This window comes from Panthera onca, chromosome Y (assembly GCF_046562875.1).
Source record: "Panthera onca isolate mPanOnc1 chromosome Y, mPanOnc1 haplotype 2, whole genome shotgun sequence".
Classification (NCBI taxonomy): domain Eukaryota; kingdom Metazoa; phylum Chordata; class Mammalia; order Carnivora; family Felidae; genus Panthera; species Panthera onca.
In genome coordinates this window covers 20,652,285-20,664,525 of record NC_138358.1, presented here as the reverse complement: position 1 = coordinate 20,664,525, position 12,241 = coordinate 20,652,285, and the positions used below count along the sequence as shown (strand labels likewise).

Here is a 12,241-nt window from a genome sequence, read left to right as displayed (position 1 = left end):
AAAGCACTCAAATTAACAAAACCACAAACAACAAAGGAGAAATAATAACCAACACCACAGAAACAACTGGAAGACCATATTATGAAAAATCATATGCCAACAAATTAGACACTGTAGAAATAACTGATAAATTATGAGAAACGTAAAATGCCAAAACTGAAAATAGGATGAAATAGAAAATTTGATCAAACTGATTACTATCAATGAAATTACTCAATAATCTAAAAACTCTCAACAAACAAAATTCCAGAACAAGATGGTTTCATAAGTGAATTCTATCAAAACAGAAGGATAATACCACTTCTTCTCAAACTATTCCATAAAATAGAAATGGAAGGAAACTTTCCCAATTCACTCTATTAAGGCCAGCATTACCCTGAATCCAAAACCAAAGAAAGACAACACAAAGAGAACTACAGGCCAATATCCCTGGTGGACATGGATGCAACAATTCTCAACCAAATAACAGCAAACAAAATTCAATAATACATAAAAAATCATTCACTATGATCAAGTTAAATACATTCCCAGGATGAAGGATAGTTTGATATTCCCGTATCAATCAAGGGAATATGTTACACTAACAAGAGAAAATATAAAACCATACGATCATTTCAACAGATGAAGAAAAAGCATTCTCAAAGTACAACATTCATTCATGATAGAAACCCTCAACAACATAGCTTTAGAGAGAACATATAAAGGTCACCTATGAAACCTGTAACAAACTTCATACTCAATGGGGAAAAACTGAGAGTTGAGGAACAAGACAGGGATAACCCACTCTTACCACTTTTATTCAAATTAGTACTTAGAAGTCCTAGCCACATCAATCAGACAACAACAACAACAAAAACAAAAGGCATACAAATTGGTAAAGAAGGAAAACTTTCACTATTTGCATATGACATGAGGTACTGTATACAGAAAACCCTAAAATCTCCATGAAAAAAACTACTAAAACCGATAAATGAATTCAGTAAAGTTGCAGGATACAAAATCAACCTACAGAAAAGGCTGCATTTAAATACATTAAAAACGAAGTCACAGAAAGAGAAATTTAAGAAAATACTCCCACTTACAATTGCAGGAAAAATAATTAAGTCCCTAGGAATGAACCTGACCAAAGAGGTGAAGGACCTGTACTCTGAAAACACAAAACACTTATGAAAGAAACTGAAGATGACACAAAGAAACGGAAAAACATCCCATACTCATAGATTGCAAGAAGAAATATTGTTAAAATCCTAAACAACCAAAACCAAAACCTAAACAATGTAAATGCATTACATTTAATGCAACCCTTATCAAAATACCAAGAGCATTTTTCATAGGACTGAAACCAATGATCCTAAAATCTATATGGAGCACAAAAGACCCCAAATACGTGAAGCAATCTCGAAAAAGAAGAACGAAGTTGGAGGTATCACAATTCCAGATTTTAAGTTATATTATAAAAGTGTAATAATCAATACAGCAAGGAAATTACATAAAAGTAGAAAGAACAGAACAAAAAGAAACAGAGCAAAAAGAACAGAAAACCCAGAAATAAAACCATACATACATTAATATTCAACAAAGGAAGCAAGAATATGTAAAGTCTCTTCAATACATACTGATGGAAAAACTGGTCAGGGACATGAAAAAGAATTAAAATGAACCACTTTCTTACCCAAGACACAAAAATACATTCAAAATGAATTAAAGACCTAAAAATGAGACTTGAAACCATAAAAATCATAGAGAGAGCATGGGCTTTCCAGAGAGGTTTCCTATGTCAAGGGAAAACAAACAACAAACAAACAAACAAACAAACAAACTATAGGGACTACATCAAAATAAAAACCTTCTGCATACCAAAGAAAACAATTAACAAATTACAAGACAATGTACTCAATGGCACAATAACATCACTGCAGATGACATAACTGATAATGGGTTAGTATTCACAACATGTAAAGAACTGATACAACTCAGCATCCAGAAAATAATCCAATTTAAAAATAGGCAGAAACCTTGGACAGATATTTCTCCTAAGAGGACATCCATATGGCCAACAGACACGTGAAAAGATGCTCAGTATCATAGATCATCAAGAGAAATACAAATCGAAACTACAATGATATATCACCTCAAAACAGTCAATGGCTAAAATAAAAAAAAAAAAAACAACAACAGAAGAAAAAGCAGGTGCTGATAAAGATGCAGAGAAAGGGGAATTCTCTTACACTGGTGTAGCTACTTTGGAACACAGTAAGGAGATACCTCAGAAAGTCAAAAGTAGAACTACCCTATAATGCACCAATTTGGTACTTACCCCAAAATGCCAAAACACTAGCTCAAAGGGATACGTGCAGCCCTGTTTTTTGAAGCATTATTTGCAAAAGCCAAATTAAGGAAGTCACCCAAGTGTCCAGGGAAGCATAAAGAAGATGTGATACACGCACACAACCAGAAATCCTAAAAAAGAATAAAATCTTGCCATTTGCAACATGGATGGAGCTAGACAAATCCTGTATGATTTCACTCATTTGTGAAATTTGAGAAATAAAACAAACAAGTTAAAGAAAAAAAGCAAGAAACAGACTCTTAACTCTAGAGAACACACTGATGGTTTCCAGAGGACGGGTGGGTGCCTGTGGGAATCGGATATATAGGTGTTGGGAATTAAGGAGGGCATCTGGAAGAGCACTGGGTGTTGTGTGGAAGGGCTGACTTACTATACCGTCTACGTGAAACTAATATTCTAACGTATGTCAGCTACAACGGGATTAAAAGTTAAAATTTAATAAAAAATGGTTCAATAGATATTCACATGCAAAAGAATGAAAGTGGACATTTAACTCACACAAAAATTAAATTTAATTAAAACCAGAAAACAAAACAAAACAAAGAAGACAAATACACAAACAGAAACTCCTCAAAGGAAACAGGAAAAAAGCTTCAAGAGACTGGATTTGACAAAAAGCACGGGTAAAAGCAAAACAGACAAATGTTACTACATTAAACTTTTTTGTGCATCACGGGATAAAATCAAGAGTTGAAAAGCATGCTACAGAATGAGAAAATATTTGTAAATCATATACATATAAGTCATTAATATCTCAGAGGTATAAATAATTCCCAAAATTAAACAACAAAAATATTAAATAACTCAAATTAAAAAAAAAGGCAAAGTGCTTGAATACACATTTTTTCCAATATTGATATACGAACGGCCATAATGCACATAAATAGTTGTTCAAACTTATAAATTCTCATAGAATGCAAATCAAAATGATAATATCACTTTTTTGTCCTAGCAGAATATCTACTATAAAAATATAAATACTAATACTAATACTAAGACGACGACTGCTACTACTACTAACAATAATAATAATATCAAGAGAGAAAATAACTTTTGCCAAATATGTGGAGAAACTGGTATTCTTCTGCACTGGTGGTGGACTGTAAAACTTAGAAAATTCTATGGAATACAGTATACTGGTTCCCCAAAAGAAAATTAAAATAAAATGACTCTATGATCCAGCACACCCACTTCTGGCCAAATGTCCAAACAATTAAGAGCGGAGCCTCAGAGATACTTGTATCTCTGTACAGGCATGTACACTCATATTCACAGCATCATTATTCACAACAGCCAAGAGGTGGAAGCAACCCAATGATCATCAGTGAATGAATGGATAAACAAAATGTGACATATTCATGTAATGGAATATTCAGCTGTAAATGAAAAAAAATCCTTTTACTTGCTCTGTAGCTACGTATTTTAATGAAATTTGAGGACATTATGCTAAGTGAATTACGCCAGTCACAAAAAGACACATACTTGAAATACTTATGGCTCTTCTTATATAAAGTACCAAAATTAGTCATATTCAACTAAAATAAAATAAAAATGTTATTTACCAAGGCTGGGGTATGAAGAAAACAGAGTCTTGTTAAAACAAATTTTCTATTTTTTGAAATGAAAAAGTTCTGCATATCTGTTGCACACAGTGTAGATATATTTAACATTACTGAACCATACACTTCAAAATGCTCATGATGGTAAAATTTTATGTTTTTTACCAAAACACAAAAAACATATTATTCTAACTACTGAACCAAAAAAAAAAAAAAAAAAAAAAAAAAAAAAAAAAAGACTTCTTAAAAGGCATCAGAAAATTAAAGTGACATTAAAGTGAGAAAAAAAGTACCGTTTCTTTCATCTGGATTTCACTGATCTTTATCTTGAAGAGTTTGTGTTTGAATTCCTCATTACAAAAAAATACATCACCATCTTCCACATCTCTGCCCTTGGGACTTTTGATAAGAACTCTAGCTCTGCCACAAGCTAATGATTGTAGAGTTCTTCTAAGTTCTCTATCCTCTGAATGAGAAAAAAAAAATGTTTAGCATTTTTATTACAGCACAGAGTTAAACAATTACAATCAATACTTACCTACTCCAGTAGCCACCTTAATTTCTTCTAAGCTGAACCGATTTCCTTCATTAAACATCAACAGCACCAATGTTTGGAAAAGGGTTACCTGGAGTTCTTTTTTGCCCTGTTAAAAGCAACATTCTATTAATTTCTTATAGAAAAATACCAATTTAATGATGATGTAGGTATGATTTTAGCTACCTAAAATCCTCGCTATTTATTATATTAAAATATTAATAGTAATTGAAACTTGAGTCCTGTTGAGGTCAAAATAGAGCTAAAAGTGGCAGACATTAACAGAAAAAAACAGCATTGGCTGTTTCCACAATAAATAAACATACTTTCCACTTTAGAACTAACAATACATTAGATATTTAAAACCCAGAAAAAATATTTGTGTTATCACCACTCATAATCAAGGTACTAAAAGTGGGTAAACAATTTCCCAGATGCTTCTTTCAGTCACTATTCACTGACAGTAACAATAAAGATTACAAAATTGTTCTCCTATTTGAGACCATTCCAAATATTAACTTTAAATTAATTAAATGTTAAAGGTGAAATCTGAAGTTTCAAGCATAAGGGGAAAACTCCATGACACTGGTCTTGACAACAACTTTTTGGATATGATACCAAAATATATGATTTGGCGTTTACGAACCCAAAGGATGAACACAGAGGAAGGGAAGGAAAAATAAGATCAAAACAGACAGGGAGACAAACCGTAAATACAGTTCTCTTAAATACACAGAACAAACTGAGGGTTTGTTTGTTGGGGGCAGTAGGGTGGGGGCATGGGCTAACTAGATGATGGATGGGCATTAAAGGTGGCAACTGTCAGGGTGAGCTATGGGTGTTATACGTAAGTGATCATTCACTGAATTCTACTCCTGAAACCAATACTATGCTATTTTAACTAACTTGAATTAAAATAAATTTCAGAAATAAATAAACAAAAAACAAACATATCATAGACCAGATCATAATGGAAGTTTTTGTGCAGGAAAGTAAATAAATTCATTCATTCTTCATTTCAAGAAAATAAAAGGTAACCTATAGAATGGCAGGAAATACTTGCAAACCCATCTATCTAATAAGGAGTAATATACAAATACATACAGTACTCATAACTACTCAACAGGAAAAAAAAATCCAAAATAAATCCAAATGAAAATAGGCATAGGGCCTGGATAGTCATTCTTCCAAAGAAGCTATGTGAATGACCAACTACATGAAAACTGTATAAAACATCATTAGTTAGGGAAATAGAAAATCCAAAAGGGAAGTTCCTCATAAAATTAAAAATGGAACTAACATGCAATTCAGCAATTTTACTTCTAAGGATATAGTTGAAAGAAAAAAATAAAATCACTACCTCAGAGAAATATGTGCACCTGCTGTTTTGCAGGACTGTTTACAGTAGCCATGACATGGAAACAACTTAAGTGTCAATGAACAGAAAAATGTATAGAGAAAATGTGATAGATTAGCTTACACAGACAGGTAAGATAGGTATGACAGACACACAGGTTAAGATCAGTATAGAGATATATAAACAGAGTTTAAAAAAATAATAATACAGAAACAATGGAATATTATTTATCAATAAAAAAGAGAGAATTACGCCATTTCTGACAACAAAGATGGATCTTGACAGCGTAACTGTAAGTGAAATAAGATACAGAAAAACAAACACCATCCCATGGAAAGGGAGAACTACAGACCAATTTCCCTGGTAAATATAAATGCAAAAATTCCCAAGATACTAGAAAACCAAATCCAACAACAGATTTAAAAAATTATTCACCACTAGCAAGTGAATTTATTCCTGGGCTGCAGGATTGGTTCCATACTCACAAATCAAGCAACGTGATAAAACATACTAATAAAAGGAATGACAGGAACAACATGATCCTTTAAGTAGGTGCAGAAAAAGCATCTGACAAAATACAACACCCTTTTTTGACAAAAAAAAAACCCTTAAGAAAGTAAAAATAAAAGGAACACATATCAACATCATAAAAGACTAATATCCTCAATGGGGAAAACGAGACCTTTTCCCCTACAGTCAAGACCATGACAAGAATGTCCAGTCTCACTACTGCTGTTCAACACTGGGTTGGAAGTCCTAGCCTCATCAATCAGACAACAGAAAGAAATAAAAAGCATCAAAATCAGCAAGGAAGAACTCAAACCTTCACTCGTCTACTCTACATGGAAAAATCCAAAAGACTCCACCAAAAAACTGTTAGAAATGATACATGAATTCAGCAAAGCTGTAAGATATAAAATCAATGGACAGAAATCAATGGCATTACCACACACCGATAATGAAGCAGCAGAAAGAAAAATAAAGGAATGCCATTTATAATTGCACTAAAAACCATAAAATACCTAGGAATAAAATTAACTGAAGAGGTACAAGATCTGTATCTTTAAAACTATAGAAACTTTATGAAAGAAATTAAAGAAGACACAAAGAAATGGAAAAGGGTTCCATGCTCATGGATTGGAAGAAAAAATGCTATTAAAACATCAATTCTATCCAAAGCAATCTACATATTCATAGAAGTCCCTATTGAAGTAGTATCAGCACACTTCACAGAGCTATAACAAACAATTCTAAAATTTGTCTGGAACCAGGAAAGACTTCAAACAGCCAAAGTAATGTAAAAAAAATAAAGCTAAAGCTGGAGGCATCACAATTCTGGACATCAAGCTTTATTACAAAGTTGTAATTGTCAAGATAGTATGGTCCTGGCACAAAACCAGACACACAGATCAATGGAACAAAACAGAGAGCCCAGATGGAAGAACTGGAAGATGGTGATGTAGGAGGACACTGGGCTTACCTCGACCTGCTGATCACTTAGACTCCACCCACATCTGCTAAAATAACCCAGAAAACCACCAGAAGTCTAGCAGAATGGACTCTCTAGAGCCAAGTGTAGACAAGAGGCCCACGGAAAAGGGTAGGAAGGGCAGAGAGGCGGTGCGCGCTACACGGACTGGTGGGAAGGAGCCAGGGCAGTGGAGGGCAGCCCGCCTGGCAAGGTGAATCCACGAGTCTGGATTACAAAAGCGGAGGGGCTGGACTACGTGAGTTCTGACAGCCAGTGGCACTTAACATCTGGAATGTTAAAAGTCAACAGCTCTGCTCTCGGAGAGCAGGGAGGGTGAGAGGACACTGGGAGGGAGAGTTGTTGAGCCCCGGAAGACAGAGCTCAGCTCGGCCTGGGAACAAAGGGTGCTGGCAAGCGCCATCTGCCTCTCCCCCACCCCCCCCCCCCGAGCTGAAATCCCAAAGGGAACCCAGTTCCTGTCACCGAACTTGCTTGCACCTGGCAAATGCCCAACACTGTGCTTTGGTGGATCCATCCCTCCAACGGGTCTGCCTGCCTGCCTCCCTCCCAGTGCTGCAAGGCCCCTCCCGCAGGAGACCACTGACAGCAAAGCGAGCTAAGCCTGCCCCTCCTGCCCCATGCACCTTGCGGATCCACCCCGGCTAATACACCAGATCCCACTGAAGCAGCACCACAAACCTGGCGTGTGCAAGTAGCCCCGAGAGGGGCCACTCCACTCCACAGTGAGTCCTGCCCCTGGGAGAGGGGAAGATAAGGTACACACCAGTCTGACTGTGGCCCCTGGCGGTGGGCTGAGATCAGACATCCGGTCTGACTGCGGCCCCGCCCACCAACACAAGTTACTCCACACAGCACACAGGGGAAGTGCCCTGCAGTTCTGTGCCAGTCCCGGGACTATCCAAAATGACAAAACGGAAGAACTCTCTTCAAAGGACTCCAGGAAGTAACGACAGCTAACGAATTTATCAAAACCAATTTAAGCTATATAAGTGAACAAGAATTTAGAGTAATAGTCATAAAATTAATCACTGGGCTTGAAAACAGCATAGACGACAGCAGAGAATCTATTGCTACAGAGATCAAGGGACTAAGAAATAGTCAGGAGGAGCTAAAAAATGCTCTAAATGAGGTGCAAAATACAATGGAGGCGACCACAGCTCGGATTGAAGAGGCAGAGGGGAGAATAGGTGCATTAGAAGATAAAATTATGGAAAAAGAGGAAGCTGAGAAAAAGAGAGAGAAAAAAACCCAGGAGTATGAGGGGAGACTTAGAGAACTAAGTGATGCTATCAAACGTACCAATATCCATATAATAGGAATTCCAGAAGAGGAAGAGAGAGGAAAGAGGCTGAAGATGTACTTGCACAAATCACAGCTGAGAACTTCCCTTATCTGGGGAAAGAAAAAGGCACTGAAATCCAAGAGGCACAGAGAACTCTCTCCAGATGTAGCTTGAATCGATCTTTTGCACAACCTACCATAGCGAAACTGGCAAATGCAAGGGTAAACAGAAAATTCTGAGTGCAGCTAGGGATAAACTCTCTCTAACATATAAAGGGAGACCCATAAGACTAGTAGCAGACTTAGCTACTGAAACTTGGAAGGTCAGAAAGGAATGACAGGAAATCTGCAATGTGATGCAGAGACAAAATATGCCCTCGAGAATCCGTTATCAAGCAAGTCTGTCATTCAGAATAGAAGGAGAGAGAAAGGCTTTCCCAAACAAACAAAAACTGAACGAATTCATCACCACTAAACCAGCCCTACAAGAGAGCCTAAGGGGGATTCTGTAAGTGAAATGTTGCAACGACCACAAAGTACCAGAGACATCACTACAAGCATGAGACTACAGACATCACAATGACTCTAAACCCCTATCTTTCTATAGTAACACTGAATGTAAATGGACTAAATGCTCCACACAAAAGTCATAGGGTATCAGAATGGATAAAAAAAAAAAAAAGACCCATCTATTTGCTGTCTACAAGAGACTCATTTTAGGCCTGAGGACACCTTCAGATTGAAATGAGACTGAAAGATGGAGAACTAGCCTAGTACCAGAAGTCAAAAGAAAGGTGGAGTAGCCACACTTATATCAGACAAACTAGACTTTAAATGAAAGGTTGTAACGAGAGATGAAGAAGGGCATTATATAATAATTATAGGGTCTATCCATCAGGAAGAGCTAACAATTATAAATGTCTATGCACCAAATTCTGGAGCCCCCAAACATGTAAAACAACGAATCACAAACATAAGCAACCTTATTGATAAGAATGCGGTAATGGCAGGGGGCTTTAATACTCCACTTACAACAATGGATAGATCATCTAGACACAGGATCAATAAAGAAAGAAGGGTCCTTGACAGATATAGTTAGAACTCTGCATTCCAAACCAACAGAATATACTTTCTTCTCGAGTGCACATGGAACATTCTCCAAGATAGAGCACATACTGGGTCACAAAACAGCCCTTCATAAGTATAAAAGAATTGAGATCATACCAAGCACACTTTCAGACCACAGGCTATGAAACTTGACATCAACCACAGGAAAAAGTCTGGAAAACCACCAAAAGCATGGAGGTTAAGGAACACCCTAGTAAAGAATGAATGGGTCAACCAGGCAATTAGAGAAGGAACTGAAAAATATATGGAAACAAATGAAAATGAAAATACAACAATCCAAGCGCTTTGGGACGCAGCAAAGGCAGTCCTGAGAGGAAAATACATTGCAATCCAGGCCTATGTCAAGAAACAAGAAAATCCCAAATACATAATCTAACAGCACACCTAAAGGAACTAGAAGCAGAACAGCAAAGTCACCCCAAACCCAGCAGGAGAAGAGAAATAATAAAGACCAGAGCAGAAATAAATAATATAGAATCTCAAAACACTGTAGAGCCGATCAAGGCAACCAAGAGTTGGTTTTTGAAAAAATAAAATTGATAAACCTCTAGCCAGGCTTCTCAAAAAGAAAAGGGAGATGACCCAAATAGATAAAATCATGCATGACAATGGAATTATTACAACCAATCCCTCAGAAATACAAGCAATTATCAGGGAATACTATGACAAATTATATGCCAACAAACTGAACAACCTGGAAGAAATGGACAAATTCCTAAGCACCCATACGCTTCCAAAACTCAAACAGGAAGAAACAGAAACAGACCAATAAACAGTGAAGAAATTGAATCAGTCATCAAAAATCTCCCAACACGTAAGAGTTCTGGACCAGATGGCTTCCCTGGGGAACTCTACCAGACATTTAAGGCAGAGAAAATACCTATCCTTCTCAAGCTTTTCCAAAAAATAGAAAGGGAAGGAAAACTTCCAGACTTATTCTAGGAAGCCAGCATTACTTTGTTTCCTAAACCAGACAGAGACCAAGCAAAAAAAGAGAACACTAGGCCAATATCCCTGATGACTATGGATACCAGCAATTCGAATTCAACAGCATTTAAAGGGATTATTCAACAAGATACCAGCAAATTGAATTCAACAGCATTTAAAAGGATTATTCACCATGATCAAGTGGGATTCATTCCTGGGCTGCAGGGCTGGTTCAACGTTCTCAAGTCAATCAATGTGATACATGGGAGGGGGAGGGGGAGCGGGAGAGGGAGAGGGGGAGAGGGAGAGAGGAAGAGGGAGAGAGGGAGAGGGAGAGGGGGGAGAGGGAGAGGGAGAAGGAGAGGGAGAGGGAGAGGGAGAGGGAGAGGGAGAGGGAGAGGGAGAGGGAGAGGGAGAGGGAGAGAGGGAGAAGGAGAGAGGGAGAGGGAGAGAGGGAGAGGGACAGGGAGAGGGAGAGGCAGAGGGAGAGGGGGAGAGGGAGAGGGAGAGGGAAAAAGGGAGAGGGAGAGGGAAAAAGGGAGAGGGAGAGGGAGAGGGAAAAAGGGAGAGGGAGAGGCAGAGGGAGAGGGAGAGGGAGAGGGAGAGGGAGAGGGAAAAAGGGAGAGGGAGAGGGAGAGGGAGAGAGGGAGAGGGAGAGACGGAGAGGGAAAAAGGGAGAGGGAGAGGGAAAAAGGGAGAGGGAGAGGGAAACAGGGAGAGGGAGAGGGAAAAAGGGAGAGGGAGAGGGAAAAAGGGAGAGGGAGAGGGAGAGGGGAAAAAGGGAGAGGGAGAGGGAAAAAGGGAGAGGGAAAAAGGGAGAGGGAAAAAGGGAGAGGGAGAGGGAGAGGGAAAAAGGGAGAGGGAGAGGGAAAAAGGGAGAGGGAGAGGGAAAAAGGGAGAGGGAGAGGGAGAGGGAAAAAGGGAGAGGGAGAGGGAGAGGGAAAAAGGGAGAGGGAGAGGGAGAGGGAAAGGGAAAGGGAAAAAGGGAAAGGGAAAAAAGGGAAAGGGAAAAAGGGAAAGGGAAAGGGAAAAAGGGAAAGGGAAAAAGGGAAAGGGAAAGGAAAGGGAAAGGGAAAAGGGAAAGGGAGAAAGGGAAAGGGAGAAAGGGAAAGGGAAAGGGAGAAAGGGAAAGGGAAAGGGAGAAAGGGAAAGGGAAAAGGAAAGGGAAAGGGAAAGGGAAGAAAAAAGAAAAGAAAAGAGGGGAGGGGAGAACCATATGATCCTGTCAATCGATGCAGAAAAAGCATTTGACAAAATTCAGCATCCTTTCTTAATACAAACCATCGGAAAAGTTGGGATAGAAGGAACATACTTAAACTTCATAAAAACCATTTATGAAAAGCCCTCAGCTAATATCATTCTCAGTGGGGAAACACTGAGAGCTCTCCCCCCTGGGAACAGGAACACAGATGTTCACTCTCACCGCTGTTGTTCAACATAGTGTTGGAAGCTGTAGCATCAGCAATCCGACAACAAAAGGAAATCAAAGGCATCAAAATTGGCAAAGATGAAGTCAAGCTTTCACTTTTTGCAGATGGCATGATATTCTACATGGAAAACCCGAGAGACTCCATCAAAAGTCTATTATAACTGATACATGAATTCAGCAAAG

The 12,241-nt window shown here is 38.3% G+C and overlaps 1 protein-coding gene across 1 annotated transcript in view; it reads right to left on the bottom strand.

Moving 5' to 3' along the window:
- The window catches only part of LOC145715072 (cullin-4B-like), a 137,637-nt gene that overhangs the window by 30,303 nt on the left and 95,093 nt on the right, over window positions 1-12,241 (bottom strand). Inside the window, 2 exon segments of the mRNA XM_081794656.1 lie at window positions 4,203-4,375; window positions 4,448-4,553. Coding sequence (XP_081650782.1) covers window positions 4,203-4,375; window positions 4,448-4,553 — 279 coding nt within the window.